This window comes from Sparus aurata, chromosome 8 (genome assembly GCF_900880675.1).
Source record: "Sparus aurata chromosome 8, fSpaAur1.1, whole genome shotgun sequence".
Lineage (NCBI taxonomy): Eukaryota > Metazoa > Chordata > Actinopteri > Spariformes > Sparidae > Sparus > Sparus aurata.
In genome coordinates, this window is record NC_044194.1 from 26526125 (window position 1) to 26551149 (window position 25025).

At 41.0% G+C, this 25025-nt stretch overlaps 1 protein-coding gene across 2 annotated transcripts in view; it reads left to right on the forward strand.

The window, feature by feature from the left end:
• sf3b3 (splicing factor 3b, subunit 3) overlaps nucleotides 1-17108 on the forward strand; it is a 29301-nt gene extending 12193 nt beyond the window's left edge. For both annotated transcript variants that reach the window (XM_030425889.1, XM_030425890.1), the window contains exons 16-27: nucleotides 2099-2242; nucleotides 2703-2825; nucleotides 3060-3214; nucleotides 3834-4008; nucleotides 4972-5177; nucleotides 7557-7713; nucleotides 10014-10139; nucleotides 11564-11776; nucleotides 12017-12115; nucleotides 15234-15377; nucleotides 15536-15640; nucleotides 15759-17108. In XM_030425889.1, coding sequence (XP_030281749.1) covers nucleotides 2099-2242; nucleotides 2703-2825; nucleotides 3060-3214; nucleotides 3834-4008; nucleotides 4972-5177; nucleotides 7557-7713; nucleotides 10014-10139; nucleotides 11564-11776; nucleotides 12017-12115; nucleotides 15234-15377; nucleotides 15536-15640; nucleotides 15759-15899 — 1788 coding nt within the window. In that variant the 3' untranslated portion in view covers nucleotides 15900-17108. The remainder of the gene's footprint in view (nucleotides 1-2098; nucleotides 2243-2702; nucleotides 2826-3059; nucleotides 3215-3833; nucleotides 4009-4971; nucleotides 5178-7556; nucleotides 7714-10013; nucleotides 10140-11563; nucleotides 11777-12016; nucleotides 12116-15233; nucleotides 15378-15535; nucleotides 15641-15758) is intronic.
• The last annotated feature ends 7917 nt before the right edge of the window (nucleotides 17109-25025 follow it).

Here is a 25025-nt window from a genome sequence, read left to right on the forward strand (position 1 = left end):
ACGGGTAACTCACGATTTGATACTGTGACGATATTGGCCCACGATAATGATAATATCACGATACACGATATCTGCAATATTCAATATATTGCAAGAAATTTCATCAACGATATATCACGATATGCGACTGAAAAAGGAAAAATACCCATAAAAAGGAAAACTTCTTATTCAATTTATAGAAAATAAAATAAATGCAATAGATGCATATGCCTTGATGTGTCCAGGTTGACCCAAAGCACTTTCATGTTCCCACTTCCCAGGTACTGGATGGTTGAACATAACTCTGCACATAATTGGTTGCATACTGAAATGTGCCCAATATTTCATTACATTTTTATGTTATTCTTATCTTGTTTAGCTATTGTTAAACTAAAACGGGCCCAAATTTACATAAAACAAGTTGCTACTGACTTTTCAGTATCAGAAAGCACTGTCCTTACATAAGACATGTTATTAATGTTCATGCACTTAAATGTGTCCAGCTCAGAGTTCTCTCCAGACGGTGGAACAGCGGAGCTGCACCGCTATACTCATTTTCAATGTTAGCTGCTTTATAGCGGGGTGTTTGTGGGCTGCTGCGGTCTTCTCATTAAAAAAAGTGCCCCCCGGCTGACGGTGACGAGCGTCCGTCCGTCCGTCCGTAACGAAATTTTTCTTTGAAACAAATGGTGGTGTGAAATAGTAATTGATTAATCCTTTCATGCACACATTTTTAGAAACAGAGCAAATGGTTTTGCATCATGTTTTCATTACTACTAATCAAATGAGAACAAAGGCCCTTACTAACCTGCAATATATGCCTGTAGTGGACAGCATGCATGAAGGGAGTGATGGGAAAGGATGAGAAATTGATTACCTGTGGCCTATGGCAGCACTAATGACCTGTTCAGCCTCATTCTCAGACAATTGACATATCATCTGAGCTGATCAATTATTACCTTAGGTGGGTCCAATGACCTCCTCCATCTCATACACTGCTTACTGTCCTCAAGTTGCTCAGCTGAGAAGTAAACATTTCCAATGCAATTTATTTTGACTTACTAAATTTGAAATACCATGCAAGGCAATGTATGACTTAGATGGTGTATGTAAACAACAGTTGTTGATATTGTTACAGTTGGATGAATCAGACAGAATGCTAGGTGTCTTAACAGGGTAATGCCAGCAGGAAGCTAAGATGACGAATCAGCAATATGCTAATGTAAATTTGTACTTTTTTTTTTTTTTTTTTAAAGAAATGCATGTTTTAACCATCTTTTCAGCTGCCCCACAATCATCCAACATGATGTGCTAACTATGCTAGGAATGTTCTATCATACCTGTTTTACACAGGACATAACACTCCCCAATACTCCTAGCACTCTCTAACATCTGGCTTTTGTCTGCAATGGAAAGGCTACAGTCAGCATTCATTCACAGATCAAATTACTCTGTATTACTGACCAGTGTTAATCGTGTGTTAACCAGTGTTAATCTGTTCAAGCAGCGCTTGAACATAGCAACTTGCATCAGCAGCTCCGGAATAAACAATGGGTCCGACGCATAATTTTATCGATTAAGACTTTTATGAAGATGTGTTTTAACCTTACGGATGCAGTCTGATGAGGTATACGAAGCATGGAACTTGCTGACATCCTGGCAGCTGCCTTCATGTCCAGTCACAGGGGGATGAGAGTCCAGAGAATGCTGTATCTGTTCTTACATTGGAGATAGATGATCCTTTAGTAATTACTGATCTTTTATGGGGTTTTCAATATTTCTAAAGACATACACTTGTGCAAATTAATGTTTTCTGGTAAGGGGTGTCACGATTTCAATTCAAAATTGAAAAGCCATCAAAATTTGACCTTCAAAGAGCAAGTTGTCATATTGATCAGTAATCCGTCGATGTCACCCTTGATTTCGTAAAATGGAATGAATACTGACATTCACCAATTATAGATCGTTCCCAAAAAGTAACTAATTGCTTGATTTCCAATGTCCATACTACTTAAGGCTTTAATGGAAGAAGACATTTCCAGCTAAATGTTTGTGTGAACTTTGGTGAGACTTTGTATGCTATAATGGTCATAACCCTCTGAATCTTTATCATGTTCAGGACTGCCTACAGCCATTGAGTATGCAGGCCCTTCCAGCCCAGCCAGAGAGTCTGTGTATTGTCGAGATGGGAGGGGTCGAGAAACAGGATGAACTTGGAGAAAAGGGAACCATCGGCTTCCTCTACCTCAACATAGGACTTCAGGTATTCTTTTTTTATTTGTCAGACTGTTTCCAGAAATGTTGTTTCTTTAAACGCCTGCGAAATCACACACTAGTCATAAGTTTTATCTTTAGTATATGTTAGCAGTGGCTCAGATTAGTGGTTAATCCAAGAGGACAATTCTCATCATGTTTTGCAATCATCATGAATTAAAGACATATAAAACATATCCGTCTCATCAGTCATCCAGGAGGAATATTGTGACTGGATATTAAGTTTTCAATAAGTCAGTATTGTTAGTTGTGTATCTTTCTTTTAAAAAAATCTTCAACAACCTGTGATTTCTAATCAGAAGTCTAACCAACCATTTACCCACAAATCACAGCAGAAGTCCAAAATTTTAGCCCAAATCATGCATTAATAGAAATTGACATGAAAACATTATCGCCTATTTACATGACAATCCTAGTAATGTGTCTGTGTGTTTGATCCCCTCTCTCAGAATGGTGTGTTGCTGAGGACCGTGCTTGACCCAGTGACAGGTGACCTGTCAGATACCAGAACACGCTACTTGGGGTCTCGACCTGTCAAACTCTTCAGAGTCCGGATGCAAGGGCAGGAAGCTGTATGTGACTCAAACGTTGGCATTTAATCAATACACACAAAATATGCTAACAGTGCCAATATAACTGCAGTGCTATTACTTAATTACAAAATGATACATTCTTTTACTCTCACACAAGTGTGAAAGTAAATGTTTTTTGGCTAACCAAAACATAAAACTTTAAGCTCTAACAGGACTTGTCATTTTTGTCGCCTTAAAGGAGAGAGGATCTTTAATGTCTGTGTCTCTTTTCAGGTGTTGGCAATGTCCAGCCGCTCCTGGCTCAGCTACTCGTACCAGTCTCGCTTCCATCTGACCCCTCTGTCATATGAGACTCTGGAATACGCCTCTGGCTTTGCCTCTGAGCAATGTCCTGAGGGAATCGTGGCCATTTCCACCAACACACTGAGGTATTGATACACACTGGATGGATATGTTAGTGTTAAGCTTAAGCAGCCTCATGTGTCATTTTAGTTTAAACATTCTAGAGAGTTTAAGGTCAGGAAAAGTATGGCATGTAGAATGAGAATGCTTCACTGTTCACCCATGAGACGGTTGTATGTTTGATGTTTCTGAAGAAGATTTGTGTGATTGATAATTATACTCCTCAGCCACTGATGAGCATCAGTCTGAAACAAACTCAGTGTTTACATTTTATCAAGAAATTCAGGTTGGGCAAAAATGCAGTGAATTTGAAAGTGCAATTTCTCTTGTGTTACATCTCTTTAAAAATATTAATATGCTGTTTAGTTTTTAACGCTTTGCGATATAAGTTAAAAAAACAAAACAAATAGAAACTTCAGGTATGGACCACATGGCCTGATGATCTATAACACATCAATTGTGTTGTGATAATGGTCCAACATTCACCAGAATTCCTGGGCTGAACTGTAAATTATGAGTTTGTGGCAGGACTTACAAAACAGCTGTGGTGAGAGGCTTAAATCCATCATTGGAGCCTTGCTGTACCACTCAAGGAAAACATTTTTTTTAACTGCGTTCCTCGTCCTCTCCTTTTCTGTCGGGCAGAATCTTGGCTTTGGAGAAACTGGGAGCGGTCTTCAACCAGGTAGCCTTTCCTCTGCAGTACACTCCCAGGAAATTTGTAATCCACCCGGAGACGAACAACCTTATTTTGATCGAGACGGACCACAATGCCTACACTGAGGCAACCAAAGCTCAGAGAAAGCAACAGATGGCTGAGGTATGAAGTGCAACATCAATGAGAAGATGGAGTAATGCTCCTGCTAAATGGTCCTTTAACGCAATACATTTAGTCAGGGATGTTTAGGTTCCCATTATTTTTCCAGGTTAGAGTTTAAAAGGACCGACTGTCATGTGCTTCTAACAGACACTTTGCTGAAACTCTGCTTCACCTCCTTTGAGTTTTAAGAATATACTGACCTTGTGCACCAAAAGACAACTTCAACAGAAACAGACTACACAAAGAAATCATGAAGTAATTTGGCATCTCCTTCATGCAGAACGTTTTGAGTGCATTATTATTATTATTATTATTATTATTATTATTATTATTATTATTGTTTGACTTTTTCATGGCTTCATTTGATGAAACAGTGAAGATTTGCAGGTTAGTGGAGGAGGGGTGACCTGCAGCAAAGGGCTGCATGGAAAGCAGGGCTTCTGCAGCGAGGACACTGCCTCTGTACATGGGGCCTGTGCTCTACCCACTGACCTACTGGGGCAGCCCAACATCTCAGTACTTTAAGCTGAGGCCTTACTGAAGCTTTTTGTTTCTGTCATGGAGATTGATTACGTACAGTCCAGCGGCAGCAATGTTTGGCCAAGGGTTAGCTCCCCTGCTAAAGACAAAGTAATCTCAGTGAGGTTAAATAAAGGTTCACTGAAACTGGCTAAATATTACTATAGCTACAGGGGATTCCTAGAGTTGGACTAAAAGTTTAGATCAAATTGAGTGAGATAAAGCTCATCACATTCTTTTCAGATACAAGTTTCATCTTCAAATAGCGTGTTTTAGTCGAAAGTCCAAAAATCTTAAATCTCTGCAGATTTTTGGCAGTGTGCTTTGGTTCAATATGTCACAGTGACTTTATTAGTCACCTAGTAATGGAGAAAAGATGGCTGATGACCAGAATAGTGTGCTGTCCCGTCCGCTGACCTGCTTTGTTCATTGTTGCCTCTGCAGGAGATGGTAGAGGCTGCTGGTGAGGATGAAAGAGAGCTGGCTGCTGAGATGGCTGCCGCATTCCTGAACGAGAATCTCCCAGAAGCCATTTTCGGTGCGCCTAAAGCTGGGGCAGGACAGTGGGCCTCACTGGTGCGTCTCGTCAACCCCATACAGGGTTCAACACTGGACCAGGTGCAGCTGGAACAGAACGAAGCTGCATTCAGGTGAGCAGGTTCAATTCCTTGACTTTGCACAAGTAGAAGTGTAGATAACTGCATTCAGATGAGGAATGAGTGAACAGACAGACTGAGAAAGAAAGGCGTCCATCACAGCCATACAGTACTTGTTAGGCTTACAGCTAATTTGTTTGGAACAAGCATAAACAAAACTGTTCAGCACACTTTAATTTATCACACATCTTAAAATTTTGAAAAATCTCCCTCAAACGGCCGTACCTGTCAGCCAGGGAATCTAAATTGGCAGAGAGTGGATGACAGGATGAATGACTGTGGCTGGTTTCTTCTTAACCGTCAATGCTTTGATGTTCACAAAATATTTTTTTGCAGGGAGATACTACTTAGTCTCCTGTGCTGCTCTAGAAACAATATTTTGCTATGTAAAAAAATTAAAATACATTCCAATCTTAAAAGCTAAAATAAAGAGTTTGAAAAGAGTAGAAGAATCACTGAAATCCCAAACAGTTCCCACCCTTAGTTTAGATCATGTCCTAATCGGAACATTTGAGATTATAAAAGAAAAAAAAAGGGAGTTGTTGGAATGGTGTAATAAAAGTGACACTGATGGGGCTTTCCCACTGGGGACTTTTGGCCGCACCGAGTCAGACCGAGCCACGCCGATTTGCATTTCCATTACCAGTTTTACCACACAAGGTTAAACCAAGCCGCGCCCAGGATGGACCTTCTCTGGAATAGGTCCAAAGTGCGCCCGCCCTGCCTCCAAGTCGGCTGCGGTGACTTCTTATGGCCGATGACCATGACTACCCCCTCCTCTCCCTCAAATGAGCCTGTGTTGAGACTCAACATATGTCCGTGCAGGAAACCTGACAGAAAGGCGTTTTTAGTTCAATTTATCTCTAAAGTCTCTGTTCGTACTTTCGGATATCTGCTGTATTTTACAGTTTCAGTGTGATTACTTTCAGCTGTTTGAGGAGCTTCATAATAAAAGCTTTTGAATAAATAAATTATGGAGTTCTATTGTGAGGGATTTACAGGAAATGTAATGTGTTTGCCACTGAATTAATGGAGCTTTATTCACAGCCGTTTAAGATAGTTCTGCGGGGAGGAAGAGTGTTCACAGCTGCTCCTCTGATCACTACACAGGCCATGCATGTCATCACTTAAAGGCATCTTAAAGCAGGTAGCCCTGTTATAATGGAAATGCACATGTCTGCTAAGCTGGCCTGATGTGTCGAATTAAACCGAGATGACCCAGACCAGAAGATGTTATGGAAAAAATGCCATGAGTTCAGCTTTTTGTTTAATGAGTAGGGGTGTTTGTATTCAGATGGTTGTAGTGACACTAAGTGTTAGGAAATGATTTCTAAACAGGAAGGGAATTAAAGAGAGTGAAAGAATGAAAATTACAAAGAGTCAAGGTTACACGAAACAACTGTTAAAAGTGTGAAACAGGCACTGCTGAAGAAAAGGTTTCACATGACATGGAGTGTGGGGCTGGGTCGATGACACTTTTTCATGTCCAATACCATTAAGACTACAATGAGTAACTGTTTATACCGATATTGATCTGATTCAGCCTTTCCCCTTCACTTAAACAATGTAGCTATAGATAATACATCTGTATGGAACTCTGCTAAACTTAACCATTCAAAAACATGCTTAAACTGTAGAACAAATATTCTTCTTCTCTTAAAGAAATACATAGACTACATCATGAACTAGTTTTGAGAGTGCTGCTTCTTGTTATATGGACTTTACACAAGAACTTTAAGCATTTTTCAAACATTTACAATTACTTGAGTATTCCCAGTGTAAAATACGAGGTATAACACAGTGTAGCCTATACCTCAATGACAAACGAAAACAAGCTGCAGGTTTCCCTTGTGTGTTTGAGCCACGAAACTGCTAAGCATGCAACACTGCTTTTTGCAAAGTAAAACTTGAATCTATCCATCTCTCAGATGTCCGATCCAGTGATTTTGGCCAATACTGGACCAATACCGATACTCAATATTGGATCTTTGTTTTTGGATTGGATATTGGATAAGTGTTCTCTGTGTGTGGGTGTTGTGGGGTTAAATGAGGTTATCCTGTCCAGACTCTGACCCCAGACATTTTTTCTGTTTGTTACACCTTTTCAAATTGACTGTCAGCCTCTAAAACTCCCAGCATCTCTTAAATTATATTAAGTATGTTTCAGTAGTGACAGAATATAACTGGCAGCTGCCATAAACATGTTTTATGGGCAGCTAAAACAGATGGAGATTGCTCTCTGTGTTCTGTCCATGGTTAGTGAGCAAGCAACTTGCAGAGACATCATGGTAGTATGTTTAATGGTGCTGATGTTCAAGAGCCCATATCTCACATCTCCTTTCTTTCTCTTTTCCTTTGTTTGTTATTTTTCAGTGTCGCTGTGTGCCGTTTCCCCAACACAGGAGATGATTGGTATGTTCTGGTGGGCGTTGCCAGGGATATGATTCTCAACCCAAGATCAGTGGGTGGTGGCTTTATCTACACCTATCGACTCGTCAGTGGAGGGGAGAAGCTGGAGTTTGTGCACAAGGTTGGTTTGACACTGAAACGACTGACTGCTAGAGAGTAAAGATGAAATGTAATCCATGCCTGAAACCTCTACCCACATTTTTCTCTTGGGGACCTGATATCAAATGACCATAGAGTTTGGGCCCGAGGGTGTTAATTGTCTGGGAAAACTCCCTTTTGTTATTAAAATTGAAGTGTTAGTAGGTCATGGTTTAAGATGGAGACTAAGATTAGGATTTAATTTGAAAGACAGGTCTTTAAAGTGCACCATCCACGACAGCCCCCAGGCAAGTCTTAATGACACCAAACGTAGAAGCTACTGCCCCTGGCGCCAAGCACTGTTCTGAGGCAATTCCCCAGAAACTCGAGCAGGGTGGAGGCCATCGGGGTAAATCAGCCCACATGTGTTTGTTACCTGATGTGGATTAACAAGGGAAGTGAGTCATGAGTGTTGCACCGTGGTGTCAGACATTTCTTTTGACTTTAGAGGAAATTCCCAACCACTAGACCAGATAGGCAAGATATTTTAGATGAGGGTGGTCTAAACACTTATATTTGTTACCAATGCACAACATACACATGCATTTCCCAGATAGATGACAACTTGGATACTGATGCATAACATAGTCATGATACGCTATCATGGATTATGTACTTTTTAGGGTTTCTGCGTTGGCAGTATTTCCCAATCACCAACAAGGTTGTAACAGCACCATTATTACCTGATACACCAGCTTTTTAGAAGGGAAAAATACTCACTATCTGTAGAGCTCAGTGTTAATTAATTTACAAACTAAACATTTCCTGCTGCTGCTGGTTGATATTCAAAGCAAATATCTTGTTAAGCTCAGCTTGGGGGGGGGGGGGGACAACTCCAGTTTCTCTCTGAGGCAACCAACTACTTTTCCCTCATTAACGATAGCAGGTTCCCTATTTGCAATGGGTTAAATAGTGCCTATATGTTATATAGATTATAACCACTATTAACAACCAGTGTGAAGTGGAACGATTCGTGGATATGGAATTAATTGATGCAGTGTCATTGGACCATTTGAGAAAAAGCCCTGATCTGGCTAGTAAGTGTAACTTCAATTGTTGTCATATCAGATATTTTAATGTCAACACAACGATGACATTGAACTTGAGCAAAATGACTGTTCCATTTATTTGATATTCTTACTTTATTTGTTATTTTACTGTGCTTGTCTCAAATTGAGATGTCAGATAAATAAAAAAAAACAGGAAAGCAGTTTAGCTGATTGCTCACCTGAGGGCTTTTAAGAGGTAAGTAAACTGCATTTACTTAGGGAATACTTACTGATTGACTGCAGAAATGTTCTATAAAAGCAGGCAACCCAAAATCATCACAGCCACTCAGATTGAGTAAGGTTCACATCAGTCTTACAATGATTACAGCGTCAACTGAACGAAGGATGAGCACCTTGTAAAAGTACATCTGAAAGACCTCAAACTGTAGCCTTAATTTTAAGAATGTCTTCTTCACGGTCAAATCAAAGGTCAGACTTAACTAAGGGTTAATGAAGCCGTTCATAAAACTCCAGTATGGAATGAGCATGTTGTAAAAAAAAAAACAGCTGCACAGTAACTTAAGTTAATGACTTTTCCTCTGTTTTGTTAACAGACTGTCTGGCTTAAAGTTGTTAGACACAATTTATGTTAAGGATTTTAGGATTTGGCAGAACAATTAACCTCAGAGCGGCATCAAAGTAATGATTGACCTGTTTTTAAGGCCATGGAAGAAGAAAAGGGTGCTGACTTGAAGCTCTTCGATCCTCACTTACCAGACCTCATCCCTATTGAACATTAAACGCTTTAAGAAAAAAGGCAGAAAATCACAAGACGCTCGTAGTGACTCTCAAGAATTTTGACTTGTGACCTCTGTAATCTTGTTTTGAAAAATATAATTTACCAACATTCTTGCTCATCTCTTGAGAGGTAGTGACTTTTTGATTTCATAATTCATTCAAATAATTAGAAACCAAATAAAATTATAAATGTAGTTTTTTGTTCCAAAATATCTTACAGGATTGGACATAGTGACAAGACCAAAGAGTGGTCAGGCTCTTGTAGTATTTGTTTTCACATATTGATGTTTGTCATTCACATCTTCTTAAATCAAAGTTATGACCTAATAAGCACTGGAGCTGTGTTGAGAGAGACAACGGACCATTCCTCTACTTCTTCATGAATATGAACTCTTTCTGTAACCAACAAAACTGCTGAGTTTTTAAGTCTCCTAAAAGCTGACAAAAAGAATTTGAATGGCTTCAGCTTATTAGTTCTTTGTGTTTTGTTTGACAGACTCCGGTCGAGGACGTCCCTTTGGCCATCGCTCCTTTCCAGGGACGAGTGCTGGTGGGAGTTGGGAAACTGCTGAGAATCTATGACCTGGGCAAAAAGAAGCTGCTTCGCAAGTGTGAAAACAAGGTAAGGCAAAGACCCAAATATCAAATATGATGTTATCACCTGTTACCAATGAACCTGTTTACCTGTGGATTGTTCCAAACAGGCGTGTTTTGTGCATTCAACAACTTTCACAGTCTTTTGTTGCCTCTGTCTCAACTTGTTTAAAACTTGTTACTGGCATCAAATGCAGAATTGGCATGTATTTACAAAAATCTATAAAGTTGATGGCTGCGTTTATACTGCCTTTAATTGAGAATATTTACAAAAGGATAAAAGCAATCGCATTCTGTTTCACACAGCAGAGTTGTAAATGGACATCCTTAAGTGAAAATAAAACTTTAAAGGAACATGGTTACGGGTAATTGTGGTCCAATAATAAGGTTTTTCAATCGGAAATCTACACATATTAACCAAATTTCTCTCAATGACTTAAAGTGATAACCTAAACTCAAGTCCAGTTAAATGCAGTAAATAGGATTTAAACTGTATTATCTTTACCTTTTTAGAAACTAAATAAAACATTGAAACAATGGCTGTATTGTAACCTCACTTCCTTTGCTGGCACATTCCAGTAGACATGAACTGGCAATGCTGGGGCTTCTCCTCCCTGTGGGGACAAATATGTTGATTTTATCTGCTGGTGAATGACATCAGTGTAAATTTAGCTGAATTGTTTAATTCAGTAAAAAGTCTCCTGCTCTTCCTGCTCAGATTTAAATCTGACACATGTCAACTTAAAATAAATCACAGCAAAGGGGCAGTTTATCAGGACACAAATGGTCCGTCTGTCGAGGCGAGGTGAAAAAAAGTATTTTTCCATGTATCATTGTGATATGTCACAGCTCCAACCTGGTCATATGCGTGTGTCATATACATACATGTGTGTAGGAATTAATAGTTTTGTAACAGGCAGATCACAAATGGGCTCAATAAGACTGAACCAGGGAGCTGGCAGGCTAAAGTTTTGTTAATGTCTGATCCAACTGATTCAGACATTTGCAATAGCTCATAAGGCTCCACTGGCTCATGTCTGGACACTTTCAGTGTAGCAGTACATCTGTGGAATGGGCTGATGTGATGGGGATTGGATTTGCAACAGTCTCGTCTCTTCCTGTGTACTTCCCATATTGGTTATGATTTTCCAGAATGACAAATGAGTTTTTAATGTATATCCAACTGGAACAATGAACCGCACTGCATATCAGGCAGCAGCACTGCATATCAGGCAGCAGCACTACATCACTTTAGCCAAGTAGATTTTCCCCAAGCTAACTGCTTTCAACGTAGAACTCCTGTCTCTCTGTTTTTAGTGTATTGTTTTTATTATTCTGCTTTTCAACCTGGCAAGTGTCTTTGTGTACGCTTAAAAGTGCTAAATAAAATAAATGTATTATTATGATATATACATGGTTTGTCCTACTCTAAGTGTACTTTATGCTCTCTAGCATGTTCCCAACCTGGTGAGTGGCATCTTTACCATCGGCCAGCGTGTGATCGTGTCTGACGTTCAGGAGAGCCTGTTCTGGGTCCGTTACAGACGCAACGAGAACCAGCTCATCATCTTCGCTGACGACACGTATCCCCGCTGGGTGACCACAGCCTGTCTGCTGGACTACGACACTATGGCCTCTGCTGACAAGTTTGGTAACATCAGCATTGTAAGTGTGGGGACAGGGAGTGTTTAATGTGTTTGTCTGATTTGTATTGAATGGCAGAGAGAGAACAAATTTAAATACAGTTTAAAATAGGCAACTGTTTCGAATCAGATGCATCACATATTCTTTGTGGCATTGGACCCGAAAACACAGGTGGCAATAGTGACCCCAAAAAACATCTGGAGCCCAGTAGAACTGAGAAGCTGTAGAGATAAATGTCTAAATTTCTTTTGTGATTGTCAGGTCCGTCTGCCCCCCAACACCAGCGATGATGTGGATGAAGACCCCACAGGGAACAAAGCATTATGGGACAGAGGCCTCCTCAATGGAGCCTCACAGAAGGTAAAACCATCTCTCTGCAAACAACAGCCCTCTGAGGGCCAGTGTCCACATAGTGTTCATTCTGTGTGTCCAGCGTCTGTTTTCAGATTGCTCTGCCTTTTTTGTGGGGCCTCTCTGAGTGCTTCAGGTTGAAAATCTCTCAGCATAATGCAAATGCAGGTCTTCAGCTTAACAAAGACCTGAACAAGTCAGCCTTTTCATGTTCTGTTCAGGTTCTGTGCTGAAATATCGAAATAGAACATTTCCATCACAAACAAACAGTAGTTTAAATATTGAAAGTAAAGGACATTGATTACAAAGCTTACAGATTATATAAACACTTAACCTAAACCAGTCAGTACGAGATAAGGCCACCAGTGTCTTCATTATTCACCTGAACCATTATTTGAGCATTTATAGTCAGACCAGTCTATTCCTCAGCATGTAAGATGAAGAGCGACAGGGATGTAGAGAGAGCAAAACTGAGCTTCAGTGCTAAACAGAAATACTATGAGTCAGGTTTGAATGATTCAGGCTGCCTGCTTCGGCTAAAAGTCAGGCATGAGCAGGACTTTGGCCTGATTCACTAATCTGTCTCCTCTACTGTTCTGACCTCCAACCGCCAACACGCATAGACACTACACACATGTACACGCACACTGCATAACACTGTCAGCCACATGTTTAACCTACTCACAAATGCAAGTGTGTACACACACCCACATGCACGCTCGCACATAGTTAGCGAAACACACACAGCATCACTCATCCCATATTTAAAAACTGGTCAGAAACTGTTTAGGTAGCACATAGACTGGGAAAGTCCCTCCAATTTAGACAGTTGGTCCCAGTTGTCTTTGTGACACAGTGTTTGTCAGTTATTTCTGCCTCTGTGCACATTGATCGAGAATTTCATTTTCGAGTTTGGAAATGTACCGTGTCTGTTTATAGAGGTGGGTGTGGATGCTGGGATTTATTCCCATCCAAAATATCTTGTTTGCGTGTTTACATCTGACTGGATGAACTTAATTATCCATACATAATTTGGCTAAATGCTGTCTTACATTAAATTAAATGCATTCCACTTTGATTTAATTTATGTATCTCAAAAGATCAAGGTCAGGAGGCACAGCTGTCTGTCTAGCAAAATGAAAGGACTGACTGTCTCAACCTCAAATGTCATATAGTGTACATGGTTCATTTCTGTCCCTCTCCATCTTAATTAGTTCTGCAAAGCTTCATTGACATGACAAAATCTACTCTCTTGTACTGAAGAAACAGAAATGTAGCAATCTAAAAAGCAGCTTTTTTTTCTCTCTGATTTAACTTAAAACTGTTAGCTCTTATTCATGTTGATCAGTCTTACTGTTATTTAATTAACAGGCTACTGTTTTACCACATTGAGTTTTATTAAGAGGCCGATGTGAGTGTACCATTTACAATAGCACAAAGAATAGGACAGAGTATGAGACTGTTGCTGTCACAAGAGACCGCAGGTACAGTCTTTTAAGTGCTGAATTCCTTTCCGCTTCCCTGCAGGCACAACTTTGGTAATTACTATTTTGGGTGCTCTTGGTTCTTCCCTTCCCCAAGGCAACGCTAGCCAGTGCTGATTTCATTTCCTCACCTTATCAACAGTTAGGAAACACATTTTGAGAGTCTTGTTAAACTGCTTAGTCTTTGGTGACTGTACGGGACATTTCCACTGTGTTAGAATCCCTCACAGTTATGATGGGCTTGAATATTTTTCCATGTAATTACACATTTGAGCCTACTTTGGTTGCATGCAGGCAAATCATTCATGTTGAGAGCAAAAGTTGTTGAATGCATTGGCTGTAACCCATCTGCTATTGTCTGACAATGATCTAGCTTTTGATCAGCCACTGTTGTCTGGATGTGTCTCAAGTTTCTAATCAGACTGTAAACAATGACCGCCACATGGAAGAGGCTTTGACCAGAAATTGGCTCGCTACACCGGAAGCCCTAAAACACTGGCCCTTGCCCCAGTGGCTAAATCATTGTCAGAAGAGAGCTGTTTGTTCCAGTGATTGATGGTCTGAGCAATCAAATACCCAGATTGCAGTCCTATTTCTGTGCTCTGAGGTTTATTGAATCTTGAGCAGGACTCATTTTCTTCTCAGGAGACATTGTTGTCGGTCTCATCCAGACCTGTTGTCTCCCTTCAGGGAGAAGCTGTGTTCTTGTGCATGTCTGGGGCCAGGTTTATTTTTACTTGGCCTCTGCTTTTTTGGTGTTATGGCGTCAGTGTCATGTATATCCTCTATGCAGTTTGCTCAGACTGAGGCTTTATTGTCTCCCAATGCTTCCTTTGTATCCAAAGCACATCCTGATTTTTACCTCTAATTATTGGCAAAGCAGTTTTTTTTTATGGTTATTGGATTAGATGTGACCATCCGGACCAATTTCCTCTAAGCAGAAGATGACGGTGTGTGTCTTCTGTCTGACCTTGGCTCAGAGTGTACTGTGAACATACTTGTACTTAATGTACTTGAACATGCAGCAGTCAGGGTGGAGGATCTGAGGCCCTGAAACCACTTCAGTGACATGTCTGACATGGTATTGTATGATCTTGACCAATAGAAGTTACTGACTATAATCAGTCATTGTCACTGATGGAAGTCAGGGGGTCATTGGGGTCGTATCAGTATCATTCTCCAGTGCTACTGTGTCTGATATTTGATCATAAACCAAACATTTCTCAATATTGTGTTAGGAAAAAATTCAATATTCTCCTGTCACATAAATATAGTTTTTACTGTGATTATTTTACTAATAGCACATGACACCTTATTTTTGAAGCATGTGAATAATCTACTCTGTTGTTCAGTGCTGAAATTAGTGCTTTGCATCCCCTGTGATTGATTGAGGTAGAAAATATAACATTACACATGACAGTAGTTTTTACAGCCACATATGTCAGACTGTCAGGAACACGTAAATAGAATACATCAGTATCATGCACTGCAATCTAAACTCAAGCGCCATACATGAGCATCGTAGTAGTCATCCAGCAAACCAAGTATGGCTTTGCCCATCACACCGTGGTATTTCTTATGCAGTATTTCTTACTCAGTATTTCTAACAAGACTGACTCTTTGTCCCTCCATTGTCTCTCCAGGCTGAGGTGGTAGTGAATTACCATATAGGAGAGACGGTGTTATCTCTCCAGAAAACCACTCTGATCCCTGGAGGATCAGAGTCCCTGGTCTACACCACTCTGTCTGGAGGCATCGGCATTCTGGTCCCATTCACCTCACATGAGGTACAACACAAACATCCTCACACACCTAAATGCATCACCGTGGCTTTAAAATACCTTACTCCACTCGGTGATTAATTCGATTTCATGAAACTTGCTTTCTCAGCCATCTTCCTGCTCTTCTTTGTTTTAATTCCTCTGTTCTGCGTCTCTCTGTCCAGGACCATGACTTCTTCCAGCATTTAGAGATGCACATGCGCTCTGAGTTCCCTCCACTGTGCGGCAGAGATCATCTCAGCTTTAGATCCTATTACTTCCCAGTCAAGGTTGGTATCTGTTGGAATTATTTCACGTCTGTTCATATCTTTAAGATGTGCACATCATCATCACAGACAATTGGGATTCATTCAGTCATTGGTTTGTCTTCTCTGCTTTTCTCTCCAGAATGTCATTGACGGAGATCTCTGCGAGCAGTTTAACAGTATGGACCCTCACAAGCAGAAAAGTGTGGCAGAAGAGCTGGACAGAACGCCTCCCGAGGTCTCCAAGAAACTGGAGGACATTCGCACTCGCTATGCCTTCTAAATCCTACAGCAGGGGCGGACGGAGGCACTCATTAGTACCATGACATGCAGAAATCATGCTGTGCCACAGAAATGCCCCTATGGCAACAGAAATCACGGACTTGTGTGGATTGTTATACAGCTGACTGTGTGGAGACAAACATCTTATTGCATAGAAACAGACCACAAGATATGTAGTTTTGTGTACATTGCTCAATTATGATGCAATTTACACGCACCAAAACAAATACCTGCATTCAAAAATGAGCATTCACCCACACAGCTGTCTCAACCATCTCGCCGTCCCCCGTCTCCCCCCCCCCCCCATGTACAGACTTACTGCCTCAATCTATGAGAGTTCCTGTAAGTGTTCTCACCTCCCCTCTGTTGTCGTTAGCAGAAACCACACACAAGTACATAAAGACACCATTACATGGAAACATGACAAGTGGCCTCGGTCAGTAGTCTGTAGGGTTCTCACAGTAAGCTTAATTCACATGAACAGCTGTGTGAACAGAATTCACACGGCCTAATTGCGTAGAGAGCGACCACACTGTCATCCACATAGATACATGATGATCTGAGCGCGAATGCGAGAATACATTTTATTTAAAACCCTTTTTAGTCCATGCTGAGCAGAACGGTCACATTGACATGATGTGTAGAGATCGATATCGCTGGGGATTTTTTTTTTTAATGTCTGTTATTTAGCAGGAAGGTGTTTTTCAGTTTGTGTGTCCTCTATCTTTGGTCTGAGCAAGATTAAAAATGTTTTTGTATGGTATGATTTTATAAAACCTGTATTGATTAGAACAGTCTGTTATGATGCATATACCATAGTCTGAAATGGTATAATTAAGTCTTTGTTGGGCCCTTGCCGAGCCGCCCGTTTAATAACACGTCAGCCCCAGGCTTATTAAAGCATATTGCTTACTTGCAACTGGGAACCAAACAGAAGCCGACCTCGAACCCACTCATGCCTCAGGCCATACGGTTCAAGACGTTTTGCCACCCTGTGGCATTAGACGACGGCTGAACTCAGACTAAATAAGTGGGTGGAAGAATACTGAAGGTTTGCACTGGGTGTTGTTCTTCTCAGTCCTGTGAATTCCCAACCTCAGCCACAGGCACAGACATAGCATTCCTCAGTAGTCATTGAATTTAGGGGTTTGTGGGATGGGGGCAGTGGTCTGTTTTTGTAAATAAAGTTGTTGTTTTTTGTGCTTTATAATACCGTATGTTTGTGTGTCATTTCCTGTCACTGTGTGTGTGGAGAACCATCTCTCAACCAGAGGCTTTGTTTGGCTCATTAACACGTCAGTGGTCCAGTAATAAGTTTTGAGGTTTTGTGTCAAGTGTCATGGGTTCAGGATGGGGGCAACATATTTTAAGTTACAAGTTAAATTGCTTAAATTAATTTCAATTAATTGAGTTTAGACCTTGCAGGCAGAAAAGTCATCTTTGTTGTGGACACCACTTCAGCCTCTAAATTAATTTAAGTCTGTTGAGTACAGGTTCAAATGTGCTGCACTGGACCGACAGGAAGCATTTTAGTTGCTTCAGTGAGGTTAGCCTGTCAAGTCAGTTGTGTTGTTTTTTTCAATATTTATTTTCTCATCAACAATTTAGTTTCAGGGGATTATTGGTAGCATCCTTTCTGTCATAAAGTAGTTTAAAGCCATTAGGTTCCCAAAAATACAGCAACAAACAGGAGCTTTCCCTTCAGAACCAACAGAGTACATTGATCCTATTGTCTTTATTATACAGTCGCAACTTTTCCAACCACTCTATTCCAATACACTACATGTTAAATTCAGCAAATCCTTCCTCAAGGCCTGCCAGCTGCCACTTCCATGTGTACTCAACATAATAATCTTGGGATTTGTACACAGCCCAGTTCAAGCCAATCAGCAACAGGTGGTGTTTCCATCATGGACGGAATAAAGGAAGCGGGATTGCTGATGAATGTGGCACATGCAACGTGTAAATACGTTGTGAAGGAAAGGGAGATGGTCAAGAGACAGATAACGAGGAGAGGGTTTCTTTTGAAATTTAAATTTCAAAAGAAAATGTAAAAGCAAAGGATATAAATGGCAGTTTTAACATCAGTTAGGCTTTTCCAGCAGTGGAGAGATCTCAGATTTGAAAGGCCTGAGGGCAGGGGCAGTTCTCCCGACAGGGAGTCTGCATCAATAATACAATGACAGATTTCTTCCCTGAAGGGAAAGGCAGAAATAAAGTGTCTTAGCAGTTTACTACCCAGTGAAAAATGTTGAAATTGTAAACACTGTTTTGTCTGAATGAGGGATTTATCTTTTTTTCCGGATTGTATGTGCCCCCTTACAAAAAAGCCGGCCCCACCCTGGCCCCCCTGGTCTAGAACCGCCACTGCCTGAGGGTGGATGCAGAGGTTGCATCCATCAACATTTAACATTTACTTGTTATAATAAATGTGATGTGAGTAATTTGTAAGGTAATGCTAAGTATGTCATCATTCACAAAGGAAAACCAGACTTATTGCTGCAGAAATACAGACTGTTGTTATTTCTCTAATAAAAAAAAGGAGACTAAAAAAAGAAGAAACGGCGCTAAATGTGTAAAATCATGGACACGACATGGGCTCTCCCTTACTTTTTGGTTTTTCTCATGTGCACCGACTAGCTTGGCTAATCCACCAATCAAAGCGATTTCTCTCACTGATGGGCTCCGCTGACTCAAAGTGCTCAACTGGCCCGAAAAGCCACCAAAAAGTGCCGTCCATGAATTTAGGTGGTGTTGCTTCTGATGTTGCATTGTTCGAGTTCAGATATCACCAACCTTTCTCCAGAATGGTAAACTTTGTGCGCTAATTGTTGGATCGATGAGGATCCATTGCTAATCAGCACATCAGACTGTACTTAAATCTTAACTATTTACATGCATACTTTATTCAACTACAACACTGACATGAATTCCGTTGTGGCTGTGGCATGGGACAGTAGTTAGCCATAATGTATACCCACATAGCCTCATATTAAAAATCCATGGAAAACATTCTTAGAACAAATGGCATGAAAAGTTCATGAAAAGTTCAAATGTTTTTTTTAGAGCTGTGTGTGTGTGTGTCATGGCCTGCTCTTGTGAATATTGTGAAGTTGTTTTTTCTCTGACACATGGTGATAAATTAAACCGTTTACACGCCTACTAAAAAAAAATCAATGCAAGCGCGGCCGTTCAGATCCGTCGGCTCGGCTTCCATCTGTAAAACAAGATTATTCAGTAATGGCTGCAAATTACATTGCATGTTATTAGTGGTGGAGGAAGTACCAGTAAAAAAAAAAAAAACACATTGGAGAAATGTAACCCTGTAAAAGTTAAGAGGATTTGGACACCGATGTTAGTAAGGAGAAACTGCAGCTTAGCTAGCCTAACTCAATTGTATCGATGAAAGGGATTTATCCAGGTTCTGGCATCCCTGAGCTGGTCTCCTTCGAGCCCTCCGTCCTGACCAAAGAGATGATAATCTTCATCTGAATCCACTTGTCCACTTCCACCGTTTTTCCCCCTCACATGGTTCAATAAAGGATTCAAACAGAAGTAAAACTCTCTATCTGTCAAAATAAAAATCCCCTTGTCTATCTCCTGTAGAGAGCAGATCAACTTCTACATGACGAACGCACGATATTTGATGTGACTGTAGTTTTTCCCTCACACGGTTCAATAAAGGACTCAAACAGAAGTAAAAACTTTATATCTGTCAAAATGAAAAATTCTCAGGCTGAAGTGATCATGGGTCTGTTGGCAGTCTGATCAGTTTTTTTACTCTCCACTCTACAGCTGGACGCAATATAGTCGCACATGGAGTAGCAGCCTAGGAGCTCTTCACTTGCGTCCGTAGAGTCTTATATGCAACAGCCTGGCTGAAGTTGGTTCACTGTTGGCGGCAGCATGTTTGACTTGCATGGGACAACAAGATAATGATTTACCACACACAAGAATAACAAACACCCAGCGACAATAAAGTGCTCGCATCTGGCCCATGTGATGGTTTTGCCCCTGTGGGAGCAAAGCAAAGAACTTGGCCAGACTAAACTTTCCCTCTCAGAACAATGGCACTGAAGAGTTGCATAGAACTATAACCACATGGGCAGCTTTTTAAAATATGTAAAGGACAACAAAAGGCTAACCTGTGGTGAATTTTATCCAGAGGACATGTGCTACTAATTTGAGGGGAAAAGTCTACAGGGCACAGGAAAGAAAACATCTGGATCTGTGAAAATGCCCATGCTGGATTCACATGCTACCTCACAAATTCATTTCGAATCAAGTTTATTTTGGAGGGTATGAATGCAACTAAAGGAAAATTTAGACACCCACCCCCCGTGCCGATGGAAGGTCGGGTGAAGTTTTCGTACCTCGCAAAACATTTCTGCAGCCTCAGAGAAAAGCAGCGTTGCAGCATTCTCCGAAAGAGACAGAAGGCGATGGGGACTTGTTCCAAACATTAAAAATGGACAGAATGGCTCCACAAAGCTCGACCGGCTTAGTAATGGGAAGCCCAGATTTATTTTAAAAGATGTTAGCTACATCTTTTTTTAAGCTGCGATATGTTTTCTTTTCTTTAAACTTCATTTTTTAATTCCATCATTTTGCATACAGAATACAGACAGGATCACAGCAATGGATAGGTACACCATTGGAGAGTACGCTTTTGATAACACATCCCAGTGATAGCACTGGCATAGGCTATGTAGCCCCCTAGTTAAGCTAGATAGAACGGAACAAACCAAAAAAGAGAGAAATACAAAAGACAAACAAAGCAAACAAACAAAAGAACAACAACATTTGAATGAGCGGTATGAGTAGGTCACCAGAGGGTGTACCGATATCACTGTTTTCTCTTATCACTGCATATCAAATGCCGAACGAGTTATCGCCACTTTGTGTAGGGCATGTGTCCCATTTTTCCCAGAAGGCATCTTGACCACAGTTCAGGGGTGTAAACAACCAAGTTTCAAATCAATTTGGGATCTCTGGACTTCCCCAGACTTGGATTTAAGGTCCGATTTGTATGAAAAGTTGACAAAAGTTACAATCAAATTACAGTTCAAATTTTCTTACAAATAGGACCTTTAAGCCAGACAAGCTGTATAGCGTCATTGTGTGTTTTTTTGTTGTTGTTGTTGTTTTCCAAACGTTTTTAAAAAAGTGCCCATCCTCTGCAGTTCTTTAAACGGGCAGTAGTGGCAAAACTGGCAAAAGTGTGGATGTAAATTCATGAATGGATGAATCTGTTGTGTACGGAGCCCCGTAAGGGACATGAGGGGGAAAAAAATGGATGGGTGAAAAAAGCAACAAGATGTCCTTTTTGCGAGATCTCGCGAAGCTGTAACACTTTGCTGGTCGCTTGCAATCACTTGGCCATCCGGGAATCAGCAAAAAGTATGAGTCATTGGAGGAGGATTTGGAGTATTTCCTGCAGTCAAGAGAGGTCCAAAAAGAGGACATTATGGATATGCAAAGAGACAAGGACACAACACAGAGCCTGGGATAGTGACTAATATAGGGGGAAATGGAGTTAGCGTTTATGTTACGCCAGCTTAAACTAATGTCAGCGCTCTAATAGTGTTTTGCCAAAAGTACATGTTTTTTTGTTTTTTTGTTTTTCTTTCACCCATCAATTTCCCCCCCCCCCCCCCATGTCCCTTACGGGGCTCCGTAGTTGTGCAAGTCCTTCTCAAAACATTACCTATTTCAAGAGAGACTACAACTTTTTTATGAACAAATAAAACAATCTACATTTTGAAAATATAAAGTTGAATATGTAAGAAGAGCAACTCAATGCTGATTAATACACTAGGTGTTTTCACAGCCACAGCCTTCCACGGTCTGGATAAGCATTAGCTCATGGTGGTCAACGTTAGCTTGATCTATGTTCTCGCTCCGTGTCCGCTGCTTGGTTGCTTGGTTGGTTTTTGTCAGCAGGATTATACCAAAAACTACTTGACAGATTTCCATGAAACTTGGATGGAGGAAGGGTCTCGACCCCAATAACTTGATTAAACCGTGACTGGATAAAGCTACAGATCCAGGACATTTTCACTTTCATGAACATTTTGAGACCGAGCATCATAAAAGGAATTTCATAGTGAATCATACATGGATCTCGATGAACAAAATCAGGCGTACATAGGTGGCTCACATCTATTAGCCAGTACAATTTGACGCTGATTCAAATGAAAATCCAGATCTAGCAGATTTAAATCTGTTATTTGATATAGGATAAGGCTATAGACAGATATAGCGTATTGTGTACAGGCCTGCTCTGAAGTGTTTGAATCAAATAATTATACCCAACCTCGTTAAAAATAGACATGTTAGACAATGTAAACTGAGAGCTGATGACACTTCTGACACTTTTCAATGTTGTGAACTTGTGAACTGAGCCGACACAGTCTAAATACTGTGCCAAAGAAAACACACTTGTTTGACTTTAGAGTAGGAGGATTTTAGTGTGAGCCTATAAATGCAGCAGCATGCTCAACAAAGACATGATCTGTCAGGTATTTGATACAGTATATACCAATGTCAGGGTGCTGGACTGACTGAAACTGACTTTGGCTATCTAAGCTGCAGTTTCTCCTCACTAATGTCAGTGTCCAAATCCTCTAAACTTTTACAGAGTTACATTTCTCCAATGTGGTATTTTAACTGGTACCTTTGATTCACACAATGTGCTAGACGACAGTATAACAGACTTTGCAGTGCTTTCGGTTAACAACATGCCGGAATCAGACAAAAATGTGGCCACATTCACTGTTGTCATTTTCACATGTGACCGTTTAACAGCAGAATACTGTCAAATCAATGATGAAGGATGTAGGTAAAACCACTCAAGCCCCCTTGTTTAGACTGAGTCTGGACAGCGTTTCGGGGTCACGATCAGTTGCTCATTAATCAAACTGCATTCCTCTGCCGCATCAAGTTTCCTACAGTTGCTTTCTACAGTCAGAGCGTTGACGCTCCACTGTGGCTTCAATGTTGAGAAAGCATCTGTGCTTCAGCACTTCCTGTGCACTTATCGCTACTGTTGGGTTTGCGAAATCTCGGTTGTTTTCTTGGTCTTTGTTCCAGCTGCAACGCATGTCGCAGCACCAAAATTGCATAATGTCATTTTGATGAAAACCTTCACTATCCTGGCCCTCAGCTTGTTTTTGCTTTGTGAGGAGCTGTTGCTTAAGGATGATTGGTTTTGTAAATTTAGAGTGCTCTCGCAGTTTGTGGTTTGTGAATGCTGTGTGCGAGAAGAGGTGCAGCATGCCTGCTCATTTCAAGTTTTCACCACGACAGCATTTAAAGTGAAATATGAGAATATTTTGGTGATTCTTATTTGTCAAAGTTTTCCTACATCTTAGACTAAAGATTCCTCGAAAACCAGTTGAATTATTTTAAAAATTCACGGTCAGATCGAATCTTAACACAAGCCCGTGTCTTTATAGATGCTTGATTTTCATTGCATTCTGCGTCTCCATCCACAGTGTTCTCTATAGACCTCCAAATGTTTAGTGGTTACATACTTTACGACAGTTGTTAATCACTCCCTCCCCCAACAATGACCCCCTGATGTTTGTTTTGATCATGCCTTCCCCAGGGCAGCGACCCTTTGATATTTTATTGGACGGTAAATGTCATCCTATCTGCCACCCTGTTTATACCTCAGGCGAAGAGAACTGCCCCTCATATAACATCCTGACCTGTTCTAATACTAACAACCCGCCACACCTCTAGTGAAGGGGAATCTCAAGCTCACATCCCGATATGTTCTCTACCACACATTGATTTCGGAATTCTGTTAAATGTCAACTTCCCACACCGATGTTAGCATGCTTAACATGCCAAACTAAAATGGCGAGCAAGGCATAGGCTACATTACGCTTGCTAAACACCAGCATGGTAACAATATCGTTGTGAACGTGTTATCATGTAGTATAAGACGGGAGTGTAAGACATGGAAATGGAGAAACTGTCTGAGGAAGCTGTGTGGTTTCAGTACGATGAAGTGATGTTGGTGTTCCAGCTCTTCATCAAGGGGCCCCGTCGTACACTGCGTCGCGCAGTAAGCCAGTTCTTTGGTTATGTTAGCGAACCCCCCTTTCTACACTTGGACTGTCCGACCCGAGTCAAATCCACAGTCGAACAGCATTAAAACAACTCGAAACAAAACAAATCGGCTGGTGTAGGCAACTGAGTGAGAAGGAGAGGGTCTTCTCTTACACGACATGTTACAATCCGCTCACGCAGGCCGAAACAATAGTTAATACATGTAAATCACTCCAAGTCTTTAACAATACCCCTTTTCCATGGGTCAAAAAATCCCCCTTAAACCCGCTAAGATCGGGCTTTTGTGCGCAATAGGAATGTGAAACCTCTGCAATTACGCCCGGGTCAATTGACTCCACAGTAGAAGCAGGTTTTTCACCTCGTCTCAGCTTCGATCTACATGTAAGAGCCGGCTGAACACGCCGCGTGAAGCGATGACGCGTTGTCAACATCCGGTGGTGGCGCGGAGAAAAGGAAGGTATTTGAGATGCGGTCTATTAAGGACATTTTAATACAGGACACAGTGTTGGAGGTGAAGCCAGTACATTCCTGTGAAAGCTGCTCAGCTGCGTTTTGAAGGCAGAAAAGCCTGACGTCCCGGCTATGAGAACACCTGTTTCGCGAACCGAGCCGGCTAACTTCTGGTTTAGTGCCCGGTTAACTTGAAAGGGGATTAAATAATTTGATTGCGCAGCTCTTCTAGGCTATCCAAATGTTGTTGGACCGAATGGCTCAAATTATGATGGTGAAACGAGTCATTTCGCGGGGGTTGTGACGCTCAAAAGAATTTATCCACTGCTCTACAGACACTTCTTTCACAATGGGTCCATTGTTGTATTCTCTAAACGTAACGCCTCAAAGTCAAATCACAGACTCGCCTGCTGGAAGTGGGAATGGGGTCAGTAGGCGATTTTTAGCCGGTTGACCCATGTTTAAAAAAAATCATTACCCAAGAATGTCTCCTTTACAATCATCAAATCATTAGTCACTCTGTTCTGATGGGTCCGGAAGGGGGCATTTGTGTTGTTACAAAGAGTTTTGCATATGAGATATCCCACAGAGACTCCTT